The sequence below is a fragment of the Sinohyriopsis cumingii genome, chromosome 1, assembly GCF_028554795.1.
Source record: "Sinohyriopsis cumingii isolate HCF-2022 chromosome 1, ASM2855479v2, whole genome shotgun sequence".
NCBI classification, from domain to species: domain Eukaryota; kingdom Metazoa; phylum Mollusca; class Bivalvia; order Unionida; family Unionidae; genus Sinohyriopsis; species Sinohyriopsis cumingii.
In genome coordinates, this window is record NC_142961.1 from 75,657,767 (window position 1) to 75,681,924 (window position 24,158).

At 35.6% G+C, this 24,158-nt stretch overlaps 1 protein-coding gene across 5 annotated transcripts in view; it reads left to right on the plus strand.

The window, feature by feature from the left end:
* The window catches only part of LOC149807143 (lysine-specific demethylase 4C-like), an 81,881-nt gene that overhangs the window by 20,621 nt on the left and 37,102 nt on the right, over window positions 1-24,158 (plus strand). For all 5 annotated transcript variants that reach the window (XM_089962666.1, XM_089962676.1, XM_089962657.1 and 2 more), the window contains exons 3-7: window positions 7,745-7,920; window positions 12,169-12,527; window positions 13,688-13,791; window positions 18,069-18,206; window positions 19,868-20,013. In XM_089962666.1, coding sequence (XP_089818792.1) covers window positions 7,745-7,920; window positions 12,169-12,527; window positions 13,688-13,791; window positions 18,069-18,206; window positions 19,868-20,013 — 923 coding nt within the window. The remainder of the gene's footprint in view (window positions 1-7,744; window positions 7,921-12,168; window positions 12,528-13,687; window positions 13,792-18,068; window positions 18,207-19,867; window positions 20,014-24,158) is intronic.

Consider the following 24,158-nt stretch of genomic DNA (forward strand, 5'->3'; position numbering starts at 1 on the left):
GAGTATTGGAAGTGGCAGCTACGGTTGGTCACGCAGCCTCACTGACATGACGGTGAACAAGTTCTCTCTCGATTTTGAAGCACATAAAAATTCTTCTGTGAAAAATAATTACACAGCTATAACAATTGGACTTGACTCTTAAATTTTTCCACATATAATATATGTGTGCCAAAAATGTAAAATGGTTAAAATTGTTGTTAAACGTAACATACACTACATTGCTTAACAGTTCACAGGCAATATTTTATTCAGTACTTATGAAGTTTTCATGATTAGAATCACAACCACAAAAGATTCAATAACTTAGGTAAAGGCTCTGATATTTATGTAGGCAGCAATTAGTTTTTATTGATTATCAAATTCAGATGACTTAGTGATGTAGACGCAGACGAAAAACATGTAAATTTTGAGTATGGGAAATGGCAGCTACAGTTGGTCACGCGGCCTCACTGACATGACGGTGAACAAGTTCTCTCTTGATTTTAAAGCACATACACAATTCTTCTGTGAAAAATAATTACACAGCTATAACAATTGGACTTTACTCGTAAATTTTTCCACATATAATAGATGTGTACCAAAAACGTAAAATGGTTAAAACTGCTGTTAAACGTAACATCACTACATTACTTAACAATTCACAGGCAGGCCTATGCGTATGCGGTCGGCTAGGTAACAGGTGTTCTATTTATAGCGTGATGCACTTTGTCACTGTGCTCTATGAGGTAAAGGGTTAAAGATGTCAAAATATTAGGAAAAGTCACCAGTGTATCAGTTGAACCTTATGATCTGTTACCCAGATACCCAATTGAATGGAAATTATGAACTGAACTGCTTTGTTGTAAGTTCATATACAGTGGAACCCCGCTATAACGCGATGATCGGGGTCCATAAAATCGGATCGCGTTAAAAGCGGGGTCGCGTTAATGCGGGGTTTTACAATATTTAACTTTTTTCCGAGAATATATACATGTATACATGTACAATGATCAAAAGTCGGCTTATCATCAGATGAATATTAACTGGAATGCATTAATTAAGATATATTCAAAATAATCGATGGCTAATATATTTATAGGTTATTACTGTGCATTAAAAACATTTACTAATTTTTATTTGTTTGAACGATAATACAGATTGACCGATAATACCAGACTATCGCTATATCATGAAAAGTGTATCAACACCGTATGCTACCGTGCCGTCGTGGCATGCAGTTCATCCATAATGGATGTAATTTCATTGAAAATCGTACAGATTTAAAATATTCAATAATTTTGTAATAGTCTGAATTCGTCGTGTAAAATATAGGATGAACAAAATATTGAAACCATTTACTTGCCGTCTGATATCGTACGGTCATTGCATGCAGCTATTCCCAGGTCTACATACGGTGTCTGTATTGGATATTATTTACTTTCAACTGTTTGTTGTTTGATCACACCGCCAAGCACAGCATACATGTTGGCGGCTTTCGTCCTTTGATGTTTATTAAATTGTGCGACTCTTGTATCAACCACAGCTTTGTCTGCTGCTTGGCTGTGATTGCAGTTAAATAAGAAGCCCATGTCGGCTATTGTTTGAGCAACGACTGTATACAGAATTCATGGAAGACAATCACAAAGACGATTTACTGGCTTTACTCATGGATCCGTAATAAGTAACACTTCCGATAATGTTTACTTTGGCTTAACAATTCAAAAACCTAATGAAACCAGTTTTCTCTTCTAGAGTAGAATACGGAGCTTCACCACAACCTGTTCAAATTGATAAATTTCAGAAGCCAAGCGTTGTACACACTATTTCTCGTACGTTATATATATCGTATTATTTTAGAATTCATACATGATCACTTCTCCAAAATCACTTAAAGAACCTGGATAAATTGTTAAGTTCCGATCGTTTATTATTAAAAGTCATACGCGAATTCTTCCACCAAATTATAATAAACGTTTTACACACTATTTCTCGTACGTTAAACAAATATTTTCACGGTCCGATAAAAATACACGTAAATGAATTTCAAATTTCAGGAACCATGCCACGATCATATTATTTTAAAAGTCACAACTAATCTCATGCCCAAAATGAAGTTAATTTCTGTTTTTTTTTACTTTTCTCCCAATTTTTTTTCTCCATGTGTGAATGAATATACGAAATTTCGGGAGCCATGCTACGACCGCGTTATATCCGAATTCGCGTTATGGCGGGGCGCGTTATAGCGGGGTTCCACTGTATGTCAATTCCCCCGAGAGGTATAAGTGTAATTATTACTAATATGAGTGACAAAAAAGCAGTCTGCGCATATAAAGAGTAATCTGTATTTTACTTAACACAATTACAGAAAACCTTACAGAAAATGTACATTTATTTTTTGCTACTTACCTGATCTGCAGTTAGTTACAAAACTTGTCACAAATCAGCTAAAACATATGGATTAGTACAAGGATAAAGACACAAAACAAAATGATGAATTATTTATACATAACACTAACCTAAACTAGTCTTCATCACGTTTCACTTTCACTGAAAGGTCATAAAGTCCGCAAATTTAGAAATCTGTATTACATCACTGTCGAGTTCCTCTTTCAAAATTTGCAATATTTTTTTATTTATCTGTCCTTATCCTGTTGCAACATGTTCTTCAGTTTAACAAAATTCCTTTCCTCTAATATTTTTTTAGCCATATAACATCCACAAGTCATATCAATAAAACCCGTTTCACTTAATATTTGGCACCTTGCTTTTTTCTTCTTTTCAATATAGACTGGTCTGCTACCTAAGTTTATATCAAATTATAATGAATATATGACACATGGTTCCAAATTCAAGAAAGCCATCTGTTTGGGGAGGAAAATGTCATGTACATTTATTATAAATAGAAAATAAGGAATCTTTTCACTATACATAGCCAAGTGGTTGCACACATTGACAATACAAGATTAGTAGATGGAGGTCTATGATAGATCAATGTCATATGACACAAGCCTCAAACTGCTCATTATTCTGTATCTTGCTTTGCTCCTTATGTCATCAGATATAATCTTTGATCTGAACTTGGAAACATTTTTTTGTTGTATTTTTGTTTTTTTTTCTAACATAGACTAAACAAGTTCCCTGTAGTTAAATTTATTACCTGGGTAACTAATTATGAATGGGTGGATACCCGAATATCCGGGTACCCGATGACACCTTTAGTCACTTTTGTTAAAACTTGTACAGTGCTATACTCCATCACCTGCAGGAGACATAGAAATATTCAAATTGAGGTCGAGCGAATCTGGTGGGTGAAAAATTCCAGTATTGTCACCCAGTCGATGAATGTTTCCTTTTATTGTATGCTTAGAGGAGTAGGCTAGTAAAAGTTTGAAAGTAGCTGATTGCTTATACCTTAGAACTTGATTGCTTATACCTTAGAACTTCTACTACCTCCAACCCTCCCAGTTTAAAAACATTTAGCTAAAAAAAACTATAACTTATCTGACTACTTAGGTGGCAGTCAGGCAGTGATCTCCTCTTGGTACAGTGTACCATATTCCAAGAATATCTCAATTACTACTTCCACTCGTGCTAAAAATCATGCTCACAGCATGAGATATCTCCTTGCAAAAGCCAGAATGAACTTTTGGAAGATATACCATAACAAGCTAAAGGAGTCTTTTCACTTCAAGGAATGTATACTCCCTCTATATTTCCAACTTTTCTCTGTTCCTGTAAATTTCCAACAAAGTTCTGCTTTTATGATTTTCTAACACTTTCATCTTCTTAATAGCACTTGAGCCTGTGCAAGTTCAGTTTATATTTATTTTTTATATGCATGCAGATCTCTATGAAAACTCTTTATGTATGTAAAAATCCTTTGTGATTGATTACATACAGGTGAGTTTTCTGTACCAAGGCATTCTTAGCATCCCGGTGCCAAGCTGCCTTGATTTTCCTGCACAGGCCATCCTTGGGCCTTCCTACAGGTAGTATTGTAAAGACATATTATTTCTGGACAAATCATTGCCTTGTGATCGTCTGTTATCTACTAGTTTCCAGGTAAAACATCATATGGTATAAGTCTGTACCCATCCTGTGTTCAAAGACAGGTAACTGAATTTACCTGTGCAGGACATCATTGAGCCTTCCCACAGGTAGTGTTGTGAATAGATATCATGTAGTGATGCTTCATTGCCCAGGCGTCACGCTACCCAGTGAAGTGGGCAACTAATTTGCCTAAGACAGTAAAACTGCTAGGAAAAGCTATCACTGGCTGATTTCTGCAAGTTATCATTTGATGATAAAAACATACAAATTATAATATTTGACTCAGAAATCAGAGTATAATTATTATGTTATTCAAGATGTAGCTTAAAAATGCATTTTTATGATGGTCCCAATGTATGCAAGGTTCCCACGCTAACGGGAAATTGGGAAAAAGACAGAAGAAATTATCCCTTTTTCCCGATCGTTAAAAGTCCCTGAATTTCACAAATATTGATGAAAGTCTGGGAAAAACCCAAGAATTTTCCGCTTCCACTTGACGCCCGAAACAATCATGTAATTGAGTCATAACTAAACTGATTTTGAGTTAAATTTATCGAGTTCTAACCAGAATATTTGGAGGGTGCAGTATGGATTATTTGCTTGCAATAAACATATATGCTGAATCAGTCCAGATGCCCAGTGGATTAGATCCGTCTAGTAGTCAGCTCAATATCCGTATCTTTTTCTTACCGGATGGCCTAGCAAACTTTAAAAGTGGCCTAATTGAGTGAGACATGCATGAAATCAATATGTAAATTACTTATTTTCTCAGAAATTGTGAGCAGTAAAATCCTTGAGTCTTTTATCTGCTGAAAGACAAGATAAAACCAAGTCATTGATAAAATTTGACCTAGTGCTCGCGATTTGCATTGCTAGTTGCATGAGTACTGTACACAAATCTAACAACCCACCTTTTCAAATGTTGTAGAATAAAAAATATAAAAAGTATTAAATGAAAGCCATCTACTGGTTGTAATAAGAATACAAAAACAAAAGAACACAAAATTCTCCATATTTATATATTCTGAGAACAACTTTTGGAGTTTTGTTGTATCACGTGCACACCACGTTGACATGTGCTCTCTGCTTGTTAAATCAGACTGGCATTTTTTTGTGCACTGTATGTTCTGGGACACAATATTTTTTTTGAGTTGTAAGTTGTGGGACTTCTTTTAAATCATTTGAAAATTACATGTCAGAAAATGCACTCCAACTGAAATTTTATTTTAAAAAATTTAACTGTACTTGAGATAAAACTCTTTAATCTACAGCAGCAGCATCTCATCAACACAACCCTTCTCCAGCACACGTACAATCCATTCTTTCAGTACATGAATATTTTATTTAGCTTTCCATACCGTGAAAATTGTTAGAGGCAACACATCACCTGAAGCAGAAACTGCAAGGACAAAAGTCCGATTTTTTCAAATCTGCACTAGTCTTGCTAATTCTCACACTTTTGACCCCCATCTTATTGTCAGTCCATCCAGGAATGCGATCAGAGTACACTTGAGTTTCATCCATGTTAATGATTATATTGTCAGCGAAATGATCTGTTTCTCTTCATGCCATCACGAAATCGTCACATGATTTTATTTTCTCCAAATCTTCTGGGTGATGCTGGGTCATCGATGTTCGCGCACGAAGCACTATATTGTCTCACTTTAAAAACGTTCCATCGTTTCACTTTATTTTCAAAATTTTCATGAATACCGGTGAAAAGGAACCAAAGTTAGCTTCCATATCTTGGTCGTCTTTATATATTCAAAACTAAAAAAATAAAAGATCTGTACACTTAAAAGAATCCATAGTCGGCTTCCAAGGTCAGCTTGCTTTGTAATGAAATAACCTTTGTATTGTTATCCTTTAAAAAAAAAATCGGTTTCGTAGTCCAAAGTCTGTTTCCGAGGTCTGCTGGCTTTGTAATAAAAATAACCTTTGTCTTTGATGTCCTGTCAGTAAGTTCAAAGAAGTTTACTGCTGGCTGCCAGTTGTGTTTATTTATCACCAGGGCTTCTATGTGCTTGGCATCTGTAGTAATAATTAATGCAAAGGTGTACTGATGTCTGCGGGTAAATAGTAATGATACTTTTGTAACCCGCGCTTGCATAAAGATTGTCACTTGCATTCAAGTGAATGTGTTTTCAAATAATGATTTTTATTTGCGAGATACTGTCATACAGTAGACCTGGATATAATTCAGTCTTGGCTATTTTGCACCTAACACCGTGTCATGTATGAATGGAAGTTGTCATCAATATATCGGCTGATTATTTCCCTCTCATTTGCGAAATCGTTTGCTTCTCTTTTGGCCTTCACGAATTCATCACATGATTTTATTTTCTCCAAATATTCTGGGTGATGCTGGGTCATTGACATCTGTGCACAGAGCACTATATTGTGTCACTTTAAATGTTGTTCCATTCTTTCAATTTATTTTCAAAATTCCCGTGAATACAGGTGAATAGGGACCAAAGTTTGTTTCCATATCTTGGCCGACTTTGTATATTCAAAAAAAAAGCTAAATAGGCTCACTTTACAGAATCCATAGTCAGCTACCAATGTCAGCTAGCTTTGTAATAAAATAACCTTTGTATTGATATCCTTTCCACACAAAAAGTAACCAAAGTTGGCTTTTGAGATCGGCTTGCTTTGTAATAAAAATAACTTTTTGTCTTTGATGCCCTGTCGGTAGGTTCAAAGAAGGAGTTAACTGCTCGCAGCCAGTCTTGTTTATTCACCACCAGGGCTTCTATGTGCTTGGCATCTATGGTTACAATTAATACAAAGGAGCATTGGTGTCTGCGGGTAAATAGTAAGGATACTTTTGTAACTCGAGCTGGTGAAAAGATTGTCACTTGCACTCAAGTGAATGTGTTTTCAAATGATGATTTTTATTTGCGAGATACTGTCATACAGTAGACCTGGATATAATTCAGTCTTGATTATTTTGCATCTTTAAGATATCGGTTGACTATTTCCCTCTTGTTTGCGATTTAGATGGCTCCAGTTTTTAGTCGGATAACATATTCAAACCTTTGAGCATAACCACACACAGTTGTTTCTCAATGTTCATGTCAATGAACAACATGGTGTGTGGTATCGGACATAATTGATACACGCTACAGTATGGAAGCCTGCTTATATGGATTTTGTGGATATATTTTATTCTTTAATGCTCATGTTGAAAAAGGGAATAAATGATAACACAAGGTTAGTTTCTTTCTTTTTATTATCACTTAAGCATTTTATTTATTTTATTGCAACGTGCAGTGGGGGAGGGCAAGCACAAATGCAATACATGTACAATTATTTTTGTTTTTTAAGTCTTGGGACATATGACCAAAGTGAAAAATGTTTCACTATAAGTTCTATGACAGGAAAAACAAATTATTTTATCGTGTCCCAACATATACGGTAGATGCTGTGGAACAATTGTTTGTAATTTGATAAATCTTCTGCCAAACCTTTAAGGGTATAATAATGGATATGTGTTATGTTTAGCTGAGTTATATCATTTGGAATAATTTGGACTTATTCCCTGTGCAGTAACCTGTCTGTTGTAGTCACATGGTGGCTGTGCGAATACACTTCCAAAAGTTATTTACATTATGTACATGCAAATATAAACTTCCCAGTTTTGATTGGGCATTATGACATGCAGCTGTGTTGCAAATAAAATGTCAGTAAATTTTATTCCCTTTTTTTCATTCAGGTGATTCCTCCAGCTGAGTGGATCCCACGTAAAATTGGCTATAGTGACGTTGACCTTGTCATTCCAGCTCCTATATCTCAGGTTGTGTCTGGATACCAGGGACTTTTCACCCAATACAATATACAGAAGAAAGCCACAACTGTGAAGGAGTTTGAAAAGCTAGCAAACAGTGACCGGTATGTAAGCATACAGAGCTTGTGTGAACTATGAATTGTGTAAATTAAGTTCAGTTAGGACATATGCTACCATGTGACAGCAAAAATTGGGAGTTGAATGCAGACAGATTACAGGTTAATCAAAATTCATTTTAATTCTTTCTAATTCTCCATGAAGTTGGAAATGCTTACATATGTCCGTAAAAGACCAATATTTAAAGTTTTTGCAATGTTGTTTGCATAGAAAATGTTCATTTACTTGCACCTTGCTTGGTATATGTATCTGGTGTTCATGTTGTCCCTTGAATGGTCTTGATGGAAGTCATCCATTTCTTAAGGAAGGTTTTGTCATTAGAATGCTTAAAAGTGTTGTACTTTATTTTTCTGCTATATAACTGCTGGTTAAAGCTTGTTTAAAATGTAAGGATGGGAATTACAGTACTTGTACTTAATAAATGTAATACTTTGCAATAGGATAAAAGTGTCATCTGCCACTTGCCATCTGTGTGTGTGTATGTATATATATATATATCTTGGTAGTCTCTTAAGCTGAGGAAGACAAGTTGTGCGATCTCCTCGATGTTGGATGCACCTGTGGCTCTGGAGTCCAAATTCTGATGCACACAGGCAGTTGCAGGTGGGGCATGGAACACTGGTGGTTTAGGGAGGCTGGGATACAGATCTGTGATGTCTATCACGAGTTGCAGCAAGATGCTGGTGGCAATTAATCTCGAAGGTGGAACAGGCTTTTCTAGTCAGGGGTCGCCAGTGGCTTCTGTCTCAGGCAGCGAGATCAAGCTGCTGGGGTTGAAGGTCTGTCCATTTGATGTGCATCTTGAGATTGTCTTTGTACCTCTTGCGATTTTGGCCTTTGTTTTGGTTGCCCTGGTCTAGCTTGCCAAATAACAGCTGCTTTGGGATTCTGTTTTGATCCATGTGGATGACATGGCCAGTCCAACGAAGCTGGGCCTCAATTAGTTTGGCTTCAATGCTTGTTGTGTTGGCTCTATCAAGGACTTCTTGGTTGGTGATTCGGTCCTGCCACTTGATCTGCATGATGGATCTCAGGGAGTGCTGGTGGAATTGTTCCAGCTGACTGATATGCCTTCGGTAGACAGTCCACGTTTCACAGCCATACAGGAGAGACATGTGGACAACTGCATTGTATACTTTCATCTTTGTTGACAGGCGTATGTTCTTGTGCTGCAAGACCTTGGTTCGGAGTCGAAACTGTCCACATTCTTCAGCTTCGTGTTGCCAGTGGTGATGCAGGGTTGTGATGGAATAGTGGGGCGGGCTGGATGGGACTTCTGTCTTTCCTAGACTAATTGTGAGTCCAAATAGGTTGGAGGCTTCAGAGAACCTGTCCACGATTGCTTGTATTTGAGTCTCATTATGGGCTATGAGGGCACAGTCATTTACAAAGAGTGCTTCAGTGATTAGTCTTACTAGCGTCTTGGTTTTTACAGCTAGGCAACCGGAGATCAAACACCGATCCATCCCAGTGATATCTAATGTAGATACCAAGGTCAAGGTCATGGATTGCATGGAGCAGTACCTGTGTGAAGAAGAGGTTGAAGAGTCTCGGATCAAGTACACATCCTGTATAACACTGTTAGATATGGGAAATTTCTCAGAGGGTTCACCGTCTGAGAGAATCCCTCCAGTCATGTCATCGTAGAAGAGCTGGTTGAGGTTGGTAAACTCCTGACCACACCCAAACTTCTTGAGTACTACCCACAGTACATGTCTATTGACTGTATCAAAAGCCTTTGTCAGGTCCACAAAGACGGCATACAGATTCATGTTCTGCTCAAGGCACTTCTCTTGGACTTGTCTCACTGCGAAGGTCATGTTAAATGGTACTGCAGTCGGGGAGAAAATCACACTGAGACTCAGGGAGGTTATCTTCTGACATTACCGCAATAGGCCTGTTGAGGATGATGTGAGCATTATTTTGCAAGCTATGGACAACAAGGAGATGCCTCTGTAGTTACTGTAGTCTGCAAGTGTGCCGTTTTTCTTATAGAGGGTCATAATTGATGCGTCGTGGAGGTCATCTGGCATCTCCTCTTCTGTCCAGATGCTAATTAGCACATCATGGAATGCCTCCAGAGTCTGTTCACTGAGAGCCTTGTACACCTTCGCTGGGATTCCATCCTTTCCAGGTACCCTGCCACAGTTCATTTGTTTAATGACTGTCCTTAACTCCTGTCGGTGGTGGAACATCCAGTTGGTTGTTCATTGGGGTATTTGGTCAAGAACAGATTGGCAGACTGATGAGGACAAGTTTAGGAGCTGACTAAAGTGTTCTTTCCATCAGTCCTTAATGCCAGCCTTGTCCTTTATAGTGTACTGCCATCTGCAGCAAGCAGGGGGCAGAGCCAGACTTTGAAGGGCTGAAGATTGACTTGATGGCGTTGTAGAACTCTTTGGAGTTGTTAGTGTCGGCATAGCGTTGCACTTCGTCAGCTTTCCTTTCCCATCAGTGGTCATGCATTTTGCGGATTTTTTTCTGAGCCTTAGCTTGATAGGATTTGAAGCGGTCATTTTTGGGGTTGGAGTTTGTGTTTGTGTCATTCTGAATGCTTTGTTCTTTCTGGCAAGCAGATCTTCAATGGCACCATTGTTCTTGTCGATTCAGTCTTGATGGGTTCGTTTCTTGGGGCCCAGAGTAGCCATAGCTGTTTCTCTTATCATGTCCATGACCTTATTCCCTTTCTCGGAGGCATTTCCATGTGTTCATAAAAGTGGGTGTTCAAGCACATTTATCATCTACTGCTCTGTCATGTTGGCCTAGTGGTTAGAGCATCTGCTCCAGATGCGGGAGGTCGTGGGTTTGAACCCCAGCCGAGTCATACCAAAGACTTACAAAAATGGTACTAACAGCTGCCTTGTTAGGCACTCAGCTTTAAAAGGTTAGTGTTAGGACTGGTTGGCCTGGTGTCAGGATAATGTGACTGGGTGGGACATCATGCGATATGTCTGCGGCAGGATGTCCCAGTGCTAGACATCACTTAGAATAAACTGCCACACTGCAGACATCATAGCAATGACTGAGAAGTTGTTAAAGTTACGTTAAAAATTCAAGTCATACACACACACACACATATTTTCTACATAATGATTAATGTTTACAGTGATTACTGGAGACTGTTAACAGTTCATAGATGTGAACTATGTAGTCGATGATAGCACTCACTGATTAGACTCTTATGTCATTTTGATGTACTTACCAATCCAGTCTTTAAGTTATTTCCTTTGTCATTTTAAAGTACTTACCAATCTAATCTTTAAGTTATTTCCTTTGTCATTTTTTATTTTTTAAAAAATAGTATTTGATTCCATAACTGCCAAACTGCAGACATCGTAGCGATATGACATCTCCTTTGACATTTGGGTTGTATTAGAAAATGAAAGTCTCTATTTGCTGGAAGCTGTTCTTCACATATTTTACCTGTTCTAAAGGATTTCATCACTAAATGTCAACGTAGATTAAAGAACAAAAATATAAATGTTTATAGTTGATCTTGGAAATAATAATCAAAATTTGGTCAGTCCACTTGTGCAACCAGTACTAGCTTTTTTTCACTAGTCATCACACAAATAAGGATAGGAGCCAGACCACTGTAATATATGAACTAACAGATACATATTTGACTATGATGTACATGTTGCATGTGATTGTAGTGTAAGAGCTGCCATATTTCAAAATGCAAGAGCTTGGAAATTTTCAACTTTTTTATTTTTGATGTACTTTTTGAATAAGCATTGAGTTTAATTGAATAAAAACATTAGTGGCCATTTGTAACAGATCATGGATGTTCAAACTTGGACATGTAGGATGCAAACTTTTTAGTGTATGCATTCCATAATATTTATTCAACTTTTTAGTGTATGCATTCTGTGACATGTATTCAACTTTTTAGTGTATGCATTCTATAACATGTATTTAAAAGAAGCAAGCACTGCCACAGATTTACTGTTCATAGATACAGTCTCATTTATCTTACAAAAATATGAGTGTCTCATAGCTTAATTTTTTGGGCTATTAATTTGTTGATGTATTATAATTAGTTTCACAGTCAAGTAAACAGACTGTGTCATTGTTAGTATGTGTACTCATTTTTCTTGCATGTTAAAAAAAAAATCACCGAAGATTTTGCATAACTTTCATTGAGCATGATTCACATAGTACAGTTACATGTAATGGTTCAGAATAAACTTGTTATAATGTACCCAGTTTCATTTACACTTATTTTTCTTCAGCTATCGAACACCTAGACATTTTGATTATGAAGAGTTAGAAAGGAAATACTGGAAAAACATCACCTTTGTCAACCCAATTTATGGAGCTGACATCTCAGGGAGCTTATACGACAAAGACCAGGACATTTGGAATATAAGTCGTCTAGGATCAATTCTGGATTTTGTGGGAGAGGACTATGGGATCAAGATCGAAGGGGTCAATACAGCTTACTTGTACTTTGGCATGTGGAAGACAACATTTGCTTGGCACACAGAGGATATGGATTTGTATAGTATTAATTACTTGCACTTTGGAGCCCCAAAATCATGGTATGCCATTCCTCCTGAACATGGAAGACGCTTAGAAAGGCTTGCACAAGGTATCTTTCTTACAGTCTGTGTCAAACTTTGACTAATAAGATTAAGTTCTTGTTTGTGATGGGTATGTTTTGATCTGGCATTTTATCCCAATGATTCAGTGCTTAAATGTTGCCCTTCTCGTCTGTCTTTCTATCCATCTGTAACTGTATCTTCCATATGACTGCACAGAATGTCACCAAACTTGTTAGAAGTGTTGTCCATAATAAACCTCTGCAAGAGAGGTTTAATTATTGGCCCTAGTCCCTAGGATTCCTGTGAGGATCAACAGCAAGAAGGGTTTAATGATTGGCCCCATGCTCTATGATTCCTGTGAGGAGGATCAAATATTGACGCATAGATTGAAATTATTTGTATGCCACCAAGATTTTATAACATTTGTACGCCATCCCAAGAAGCATGTTGTCAAAGTATGTGAAAACCATTCAACCTTGTCTAATAAAATTTTGCTTGCATATTTGTATTGATGACCTGATCAGATATTTTTTAGTTTATTGCGGTATATTTTCCCCCTTAAAATTTTTCAGCTTTTCAGACTTTGATATTTTGACAAAACCTTGAGGTAGACAAATGAAATTTGAAAGCATGTTTCTATGCTTATGTAGATGACATGAGATAGGCTGGCACAGCATTGTGTATTGCAGTTTGATACCTAATTCATTTATAAATTTTATGCGTAGAAATTTCCTCTTTATTTAAATTGAATGATTTGTGACCTAATTATAAATTGTAAAATTTTAACCTTGTAGAATTGGAATAAAATAATTTGAAAACTATTACTAAAGATTTAACATGTAAGTTTGTCAAAATGGGAAAAGTGTAAAACAGCATGAAACTTTTTGTTTACTCAGAAAAGATATTAATCACAGAGTTTGATCACATATTTTTTATTCAACAGACTATTTCTTCAAATGTAAAATGGAAATTAAAGTTCTTAAAAATATTCATGTTATTTAATGGAGTTTATGAAATGTAAATTTTACTTATTACAGATCATGAATTTGTGAAGTGAATATGATTATTTTTTAAATCTGCTGAAATTAAATTTTTGCTTTAATTTTATATCATATAGGACAGTATTAACTAAAGATTGTTGATTTCTTTCCTTATGATATTTTCAAGAATGTTAAAACTTACAACAAAATTTTGTTTTTGATTGTAGGATTTTTCCCCAGCAGCTTCCAAGCCTGTCCAGCATTCCTGCGACACAAGATGACCCTTATCTCACCGACTATACTAAAGCAGTATTCTATTCCTTTCAACAAGGTATTTATAATTGTTTATGTTTCATCTTAACTAGTAGAGGAAAACCCTGTTTGTTTGGAATCGGAAAGGAAGCCTGGATAAATGCTTGATACTGAAAGGAATTTTGTCTCGAGGAACATGGTATCATTTTAGATATGTGTCACTAAATCAGACAGTTGAGATTTTGATAATTGAAGCTCTGCTGTATTAATTTTCCAAATGAGTTGGCTGGAGTTCAGTCATGTCTTTTTCTTGTTTCCAGGAAACAGTTGAATGTATGCATCCAGCCATTGTTGTGTCTTTACGCATAATGTCCTATTATTCTTGCATTATGCATGTATGTTGTAAATAGAGGCATCAGACCTTGGAATATTAAATGTATGCACGGATATATACAACAGTTTCAGAACTTACAAATCTGTCTGCATGTGTCAAAGCAAGGGAGTGGGATACGAGTCAGCAGATACCATAATGACTAAATCTTGGGACACAAAAAAAATAATTTTTTCATGTTCCATGACTTGTATGAATTAAAACAAATTCAGCATTACAGTATATGAAAAATTTGCTATAATTTCATGTCTCAACATCTATAGGTCAAGACTTAGTATTTATAGTAGATTGTCAGTTTTGCATTTTTTAGCAAAAGATGTTGCTCTTTCAAGAAGGCTATTTGACAAATTGTTTTGGTAAAATAAAATGCAAAGTATTAATGCTGAGCAGAATATGTGAACACAGGTTGATGGTTTATGGTGGAAAATATAAGTTTGGCTTGGTCTGCCCCTTGGAAGCAGATAATGTTACTCTGTTGAGGTAGTTTGAATTGAATGTATGGTGAAAATAAATTATACTTTAACTGAATATTGTAATTGTCTTTGAGTTAAGGAAGGACCATGTCTTCATCACTTCACTGCTGTAGTATGTCAGGCTTCATGTACAAAGAATGTTTCTGTGTTTTGATGGCAAGCAAGAATTTTATGAGTGATCTTATGTATAATTAAAGATTGTGTTAACACAGTTGATCAGTAATAACCATGTTCAGGGTATTTTCCAGGATTGTAATTTCCCTTCAAGCCTGTGATGAAAAACTGATTTTTGTAGATGTATATTTACAATCATTGAAGTTATCTTTGCAGAAAATTGTATTGTTTTGTTCTACAGAATTTAAATTGAAATACTTATTATCTTCTATTTTTTAGATTTATTTTCATTGAAATAGGTACATGAATAGAGGGAAAATAAACCTTTAGTTGCTGGCAGCTAATTGTACCTTTAGGGAATAATTTGAGCATTACAGTAATTTGCACGTTTCAGTTTTATATTCTTATTTTGACTCTCAAGTAATTGGTAATATTTATGTTGATGACATAACAAGGTGAAAATCTTTAGGAGATTTGATTCATTATAAGACGTAATATTTTTGGGGGAAAAAAACTGACAAGTCGGATCCTTGATCTAGGAGTACCCATTGTACAGTTAATTAAAACAAAAGAAACAAGCAGCAGTAAAATCATCTTTAATACCATATGTCTGTGATTTACATAACCACACATTTTTAATACAACATCAATCTAGAACAAATTAAAATTATTTTTGTCTGCAAAGTTTTGGTACATGGAACTTTTTAGAGCTTGTAACTCAGAAATTGTAGATACTTAAATATTTTCTTTACCTAATCATTTCTTTTAATCTTGGACCACTCCGGTGGCATAGTGGTTAGAGCATCTTCCTCAGAAGCAGGAGGTTGTGGGTTCGAACCCCAGCCGAGTCATACCAAAGACTTACAAAAATGGTACTAACAGCTGCCTTGCTAGACGCTCAGCATTAAGAGGTTAGTGTTAGGACTGGTCGGCCTGGTGTCAGGATAATGTGACTGGGTGGGACATCATGCTATATATCTGCAGCATGATGCCCCAGTGCTAGACATCACTATAAACTGCCGCTCGGCAGACATCGTAGCAATATTACTGAAAAAGTGTTAAAGCTATGTTAAAAATCCTAATCACACACACACACACACACACTTTTAAACTTGTGAAAACAGTAAAATTTACACAAGAGAACTACAGAAAGTATCAGTCTTCTACTTTAAAATGTTGAAGATAAATGGGAGTGAAGTGGTCAGAATTTAGACTTTACAGCTGTCACTTAAAGCAGTTGTTTTTATGTGAAGTTTTAAGTCAGATTTATTTAAAAAAAGAAATACTCATCATGCTTTAAATTAATTTTTAAATGTTGACACTTTTCTTATTTGTATTCAGCAACAGTTTTCTGTTATTTTGTTGGGAACCTCCATCAAAAACAGCTGACAGATAGTGTGGTACAAGCCCAGTCTTCCTACTTGTATATAATGAAATATGAAGAAATTTTTTTATTTACCTTTACTGGCAATCAGCCTGTAAGCCTTCATAGGGTGACAGTTCATTTGTTTTACAAATGAATGGAATTTCTTTCCATTGACATGAAAACTGATCAGAAAGTTTCAAATGCAGTGTTTAAACTTCTTTACATTGCTAACTAAAGCAAATAAAAGACATGAGATAATATTGGATTCAAAATACATTTGTGACAAGCATTATTCTTTTGGAATAATCAGTCTGCTATTATGAGATGGTCAGTTGTCTGTTGTCCAACATTCATCTTTAACACACAAATCCACCTAAATGATTTGAGAATTGAAATTCATCTCAAAGGCTATTTGGTTCTAGATCAACATTGTGCTGCTTGCACAACCAATTGAAAATTTTGTTATTGCTACTTCTCCAGAATGGATGGTTATATCAATGTGGAGTTTTCACCAAAAGATTTCCTATGTTTTGTAGATATGTAGCCATCTTGTTAATTTTCTTTTAGCTACTGCTTATAATGTCAAGTCATTTTGGCTTGTGGTTTTCAACATAGGAGTTCATATGGCATCTTCATGGTCTTGAAAATATTGTTATTTCTTCTCTTAAATGGGTTGCTGTATTGACATTGTTTTCCCCCAATCATCTTTTCATTATACCTAATCGTTCCTTAAAAAAAATGATGCCAGTTTTACTTTCAGTATGGCTGCCATGATGACTGTCATAACTCTTGTTGTCACTGCTCTCCTGGAAAATCATTATGACATAAGGTTTTCACAGAAAGAGTTCTAATTATGTCAGCTTTGTATTAAATGAAAATGGTGCATTATATCCACCACATAAGCTAATTTGAGTGTCAGTCCCTTCAGGGGACTCTTGTTTACTGAACTACATCACACACTTACTTGCCTGTATCTGGATTACTCTTTTTAGGTACATTAAAAAAATAAAATGTTGGTTTTGTCATTTTTCCATCATCATTTCTTCAGTCCCACACATCATATAAATTCAAGAATAATCAAGAATTGAAGACCGTTGTGTAAAAATAGCTTAAGAGTATGCTTGTCCATTATAGACCTACATATACTTCATGTGTGTGTGTGTGTGTTATTTCCAATTCAGGTTATGAAAACTTGTCTTGCACATTCATTATACTAACAAAGAAATTTTCTTAGCAGACCTGTCTGTGCCTTACAAAAAATGGCTTAAGATGTTAAGTGAGACATGAATTACTGATCTCACACACAGATGCTAAATGATTGATTAATGCTAGAGGACATGGATTTTTAAATTTCAAAACATGTTTGATCAGAAAAAGAAGAAAAAGTCAAAATAGAACATGAGAATGCTGTACTCAGATTGAGAACATCATCATACACATTGCAGGATTTGTAGGGTTGATTGTATGATCACTCGGCAAAAGCTAGACATTTAGTCTATTTACTTTATGTTTTGTATATAAGATAAGAATTCTTTATTTCAGACTACATAGTCCATACATTTAATTAAAATATGGATATAATGTACAAGTATTTTAAACATAAGAGATCATTGATATCTTTTGTACAAGTATACAGGCACATCAACAGCAATGGACTGTGCCCTGCATTGTTAATTTGTCGGTATGTTTTGTGTTTGTACTATTCTGTATGGATCTTGCCATTTGACAGCTGCAGTTCTAGATTAGTAGCAAAGTGAAATTTATTTTTTTCGTACATTTTATTGTAATTATGACACGATGTACATTACATTTACAAACTTCGATTATTCTGTTTTATTACTATGGTCTTACCTGTCTAGTGATAAGCAGATGTGAGAATCTAAAGGCATTCAGTGGCCAGAAAAGGAGGTTTAAGATGTCTCAAGTAAGGCCTATGTTGTTTGATGTTTCTGCATTTATGGGCAAAATTGCATGCACAGGTTGACTATTTCACCTATATTGTTGTCTTCCAGATCACACAAGAAGCTGGAGAGTTCATGATAACCTTTCCTTATGGTTATCATTCTGGATATAATCATGGTTTCAACTGTGCAGAGTCCACTAACTTTGCCACTGAGAGGTGGATTGAGTATGGGAAAAGGTGTCTGCAGGTATGCATGCTTTTCTTAGTAAAGTCTGTCAAATTTAGGATCCTTTAAAACATTGAACACAGAAAATTATTGAGGAAAATGATAATTTCGAACATAAACCTACTGTTAATTAAAATCAAAATTTCAATTATTTGTTCCTATACTTCTGAGTTTAACATGACTTCACCAGTAATGAGCATTGAGGAGTCAATGAAAATAGTGTACTATACAACCTGCAATGCAACAGTCAGATGGTATTGATAGAACTGATGGATGTTTGTTTTTAAAGTACATTGTTGACCTTTAAGATATAACATGATCACTTGGTAAAAAACACTTTATTCAGAAGAAGCAAACAAGGCACCATATGGTTTTTAACTTGCCTGACTGTAAGGCCAAATGAATTTATGGTATAACTATGAGTGATTCATCTGTCATGGAAGAGTTTAATAATGAGAGAGATCTATGCATTATTGACAAGATGATCTTGTTATCTGATTGCTCACCCTTGTTACCTGCATATTTCTGATCCACTTTTGATCAAGCAGGAATATAAGTTATATCTTTAAGGTCTTAAACAGGTTTGAAATTGAGTGAGATCTGAACATAATAGTGAGGTGATCATGCATCTTATTGGTTGGAAATCACATTTATGATAAAACTTTGATCAAACATAGAATATTTGCTTATATCATTAAGATCTTGTATGAATTGATGAGTGAGATCCATTGCTCTGATTTTGATTAAACCTGGAATATGGGCTTATACTATAAAGATCTTGCATGGGTTTGATAATGAGCAAAATGCATGCATTTTAATGATTTAATCTTTAATCTGATTGGTTCATCTTATTTTCACTATGGAAGTCCTATTATTTTGATCAGACTTGGAGTATATGATTATATCAAGCTCTTGGACTATAATTGGTAAATCAGATACATGCATAGTTATGAGGCTATCATGCGGTTGATTTGCTAACTTACTGTCAATTCTGATCTGAATGTGATAAAAGATTAAATCAGAATTTTGACAATTATTATGCTCCACTCATAATGGAGTGATCTTTCATCTAATTTGCTGAAATAGTTGCACTCATGAAGTCATATTTTGAATTTATCTATGAAAGCAGTTTGTACACAGGTAAGCTTGGATATGTTAAATCTATAAAACCAGGTATGCTTGAGAATATGTCGAGTAGTAAGCTTTACTCAAGCTATTCAGACCATTTATGTTGTTTGTTTTTTGATTTATTTGTAAATTACCAGAGGTAGATGAAATAACCCCCCCCCCCCCATTTTTCTTTGCTGTGAAATTTGAGAATTTCCGCCATATTGTTGAAATTATTTCCAGTAATTAAAAATTCTGGCACTAAAATCAGCATACAAAAAATGTTTTTTTTCAAACCAAGTCAAACATTGGCAGTGCATCTATTAAGTAAATTTCAACAAATTTCAGTATTGGAGGTAGCAACCTCAGAGGTTTCTGCTTTCAGAGAATGATGATTATCATTGTTGAGGTGCTAAAAATAATGACATCTAAATGACTACATACATTATTTGGTTATTCTTAGAAGCATTTAAAATGTGTCATGGGAAAGTGTATTTCAGGTATATTAATTGTTGTTATGAACATGTTATGCTAAATTTACCTTATATGAATTATTTATCATGCCATTTTTCCAGTGCAAGTGTCGGAATGATGGTGTGAAAATTAGCATGGATACATTTGTACGGCGGTTCCAGCCAGAGAGGTATGACCTATGGAAGGCTGGAAAAGACATAGCGCCACATCCTGAAGATGACCAGAGCAAATTGTACAGTAGACACAGGTAATTACTCAATAAAATTTTATTTGCTTACTTTTTTTAGTTTCTTCCTGTTTTTGATATATTTTAGATTGAGTATGTATTAAATACTAGACACTTAAAGCATATACTTGCAGTGGATCAGATTTTGTAATTGATCTAAAGCTTTCTACTGCTATGATATCACCATAGATTCTATGGAATATATAGTAAAAATTTGGCCCCAGTTAAAGATATCAAATCTACATGTGGAATCTTTCTGCAGAAGTTTGTATGCCAGAGCTATTCATTTATTATGCTATTTTGAATAATTTAGCCCAGTTACTGACATACTTGAGAATGCTGTGGTGGATTCAGTTACGAGTGACTCCAAAAGTTTGATTTTGTGATGAACTGATGGCAAGTAAAGCAATGAGATTTGTGATCAGGCTGAATAACTGAGACGAAGTTATGCAAGAATTGTCACCTTTCATCAGCCATTTCATGCATATTGCAGTTATCAAATTTTGGGTGGGATGTTTCAGCTAAATTGAGGATCATATATGTTAGAGGTAGCTGCAGGCATAAAGTTAAGGAGTTTCTTCTTTAAATACACAGACATGATTTTTCTCTGTTTTTTTTTTATCATCTCCGATCCAGTTTTTAAAATAACGGTCAGTTCGGTCCCATTCCACAATGACCCTTGTAACATATTCATTTCATATATTAGTTACCCCACGACTCTCATAAAGAGTACTCTGATTGGTCAAAAGTTTAAATTCATCCATTGAATCTTTGTGTAATGGAAACTGATGGCAGTGGAAAGAAGCGTGTTTGCAAAAACTGGCATCCCAAGTTGTTGAGAGAGACCATGACACGAGAAGTTTAGATAAAGGTGAAAAAAAAAGTGTGGAAATGTGAATGGCTGGATGAAAAGTTGACAGAAATTTAGTTGGTCAGTTTATAAGAAAACTGAATGCTAGAGGACTGGCATTTTGTGACCTCTGCTCTACGTTAATCGTGATTGGAAGAGTTAGCAATGGCATCTACAAAAGAAGCTGCATATGGAAAAATTGAAGCTCAGAAGGCATCTGGAAAAAGTGCAGTTAATTACTATAAGAAGAAAGATTTCTTGCATGAGAGAACAGATATAGCTCACTGTCAGAATATGCGCACTGCATGTCGCTAATACAAGCACCAGCTTGAAAGCAAAAAGGTTCTCATTGAGAAGGAAAGGAAATAATTGCACAATGAACCCAAAAAATCAGTCAAAATGGAAGGCTAAACAAATCTTTGCCAAAGCCACACAAAGAGCTCGACTGGAATATCAACAGGCTGTGTCCATTGGAGAAAAAGACCAGTGAATGTATGGGATTATTTGTACATAGTTGATGTACTTGGGTGTTTATTTTACAGATATGAAAAGAGAGAAGTATAATCTGTTTGCTGCAAATAATTGAGAAATTTGTAGGACTTAATTACGATGTGAACACTGACCTGCACATGAAATAACTTAAGCACCAATAGTATTGGAGAACAAATTCATGTGACAATAAATATTGTGAAATTATTCAAGTCAAGTTGAAACATTTTGGTAAGTTTGTTTATTTTTATAGTTATCCACACCTACTTAGCTGAATATGAAAAGAAACAACTTTCCAAATAGTCTGCTTTCTGTGTATCTGGATTAAAATATCTGAGCATTTCAAATGGATTAATACTAACACACCTGAAATATTCCTTATGTACAACTGTGACGTACGAATGGCATACCAAAAAAATAGAAATATGATATACTAAAACTCTGATACATACATAATACATCTTCAATATTAGTTATAATAGCGACAAGATAACCTACCAACAGGAGTATTGCATATGTGTTCATATCCCTGTTAATAATCCGAATCGTACCATTCTCACTACCAAATTACATAAGCCATACACTCTTGATGAATTAAACTACAAGTACGATAAAACAACGCAAACGTATAATACAACATTGAACGTGTTTTGCGAAACTGAACATTAATTAAAAAGAGCTGATTAAAAAGAATATAACTCACCCAACTCGTTGGCTAAAACTAAGTAAGACATGATGGCAATCCCGCCCCGACATCTAAACACATAAAGCTCCCCTCTAATGGCTGTGTCAGTCAAGATCCCTAAGTAACATATGTAGTCGCGCGCATTAACATGTATTACGCACGTGCTAAACAAGCAATGAAGGCTTCACGCGATGCAAAGAAAAAGTCTATTTACAAGATGCTATGGCGTGCAAAACACGTCAAATACTGGAATTTATGGTGGTCCAAGAAAGCCATATCAGGTATTTCATAACAAAAGCCTAACATGTCATTTATAACTTCCACTCATGCTCATGGGTTTGAGTCTTAGGCTGGACTGATGTGGGTATGTGAGAAAGCTTGCCAGTAGCTTCACATGGGTTCTTCCTCCACAAGTTGTACTAGCTGCCATATATAGCCTATCTTGCACTGAGGAGACCCAAAACCAGAACAACAAATGCAAACGTGCTGCTACTGTGCTGTGCAAACAGTAACTACCAAACAGATACTGTCAATGAATGCAATGGTATTCATGTCATGGTTGTCATTAAACAAGTCTACATTTAGATTCACATAGCACAAAGCAAAGGTCTCTTGATATATGATTCAGAATTCAAACGGGTTGTAAAATGGAAGCAGCCAAATAATCTATTTAATAGTCAAACCTGGATATAAAGAGCACACAGTTAATCATTTGGAAATGGTCTTTATGAACAGATAGTCTTGTATAATGATAAAATTGTACTTTTTTATGTACTGTATCTTTGTGATATGGAAATTGTTTACAGGATGTGCTTACAGTTGCCTGAAGCTAGTGAAACTTCCCTGTGGGCAGTAAAATGCCATGTTTCAGCATTAAAAAAACACAGAGGAAGCAAAAATCATGTTATGTTCTTTAGATGGTACAAGATTAATTTTCTTCATTAATTGGACATGAACCAGAATGAATGCACTTTGGAATGGAGACATTGATTTGTGCAAAATTCTAGGGATTATCTCCACATTTGTTTTGAAAAAGCAATGAGATATTGTGATACCCTTCATCTCTCCATGTCTCTCTTCATCAGTCTGTCAGTCTATTTCTATATCTAAACTGTGAGATTGAATTTCATGAAGCATTGTAGTTATTTTGCCCCATGTTGCAACCATCTGTGTGAGTTGGGTGTCATCCTTAGTTTCTGCCCCCAGAGTTTATGGGAGGAAGTCAAATGTCAGATATACAAAGATTGCAGTGTAAGTAACAAATATTGTAAGCAAACTTTATACAATTGTGGAAAGAAGATGCAATAATTATATATGAGATTTGGCGTTATGATGCATGAATCCATTGTCCGAGTGTGTTTATGTGTTGGTGCATTAGTTAGGAACAGGTTTCTGGTATATGCAATGGAAAGAATGGATTTGCATTGACAAGCCATTATAGTTATACATGTTTTTTATTAGAAACATTGCAGTTATGTCAGTGTCCTCCACAAGCCAGTAAGCTGTAGTGTGACCCATATAGCTTTCTGTTTGTCCCACTGTTCCCAGTACATTTCATTAGCTGCAGTACATTGTAATTGATTTTGCCACCACACCTTCACAGTATCATTGACACATTTGGAAAGTTTTATCAAAGAAAGTTACTTTAAAGACTAGTGTGACCAATAGGGTAAAATGATTAATATGTATATTGATGCATCAGTATTTTTTCCATATTGATACCCATATCAATGCAAGAGGCAGAGAATCAATACATAATGATACTTGCCATTTAGAAGTTACTTTAATCTTAAGTAGTTGTGAATAATTATTAATTGTTTGCCTCTTTATTCTTTAAACTGAGAATTGTTCTGAGACAGTCAGAGCAAGCACATACACTTAATTATGTAAGTAACAAAGAAAATTGATTGACAAAACCCACTCTCTTCATACAAATTAGCAAGGGCCCCGAGTGGCCGAGTGGTCTAAAGCGTTCTTCGTTACGGATCACTGCCATCTCACCGCTGTCTGCGTGGGTTTGAGTCTCGGATTCGGCTAATGTGGGTATGTGAGAAAGCTTGCCAGTAGCTTCTCGTGGGTCGGTGGTTCTTTCCCGGGTTTTCCCGGGTTCTTCCTCCACCATTAATACTGGCCGCCATGTAT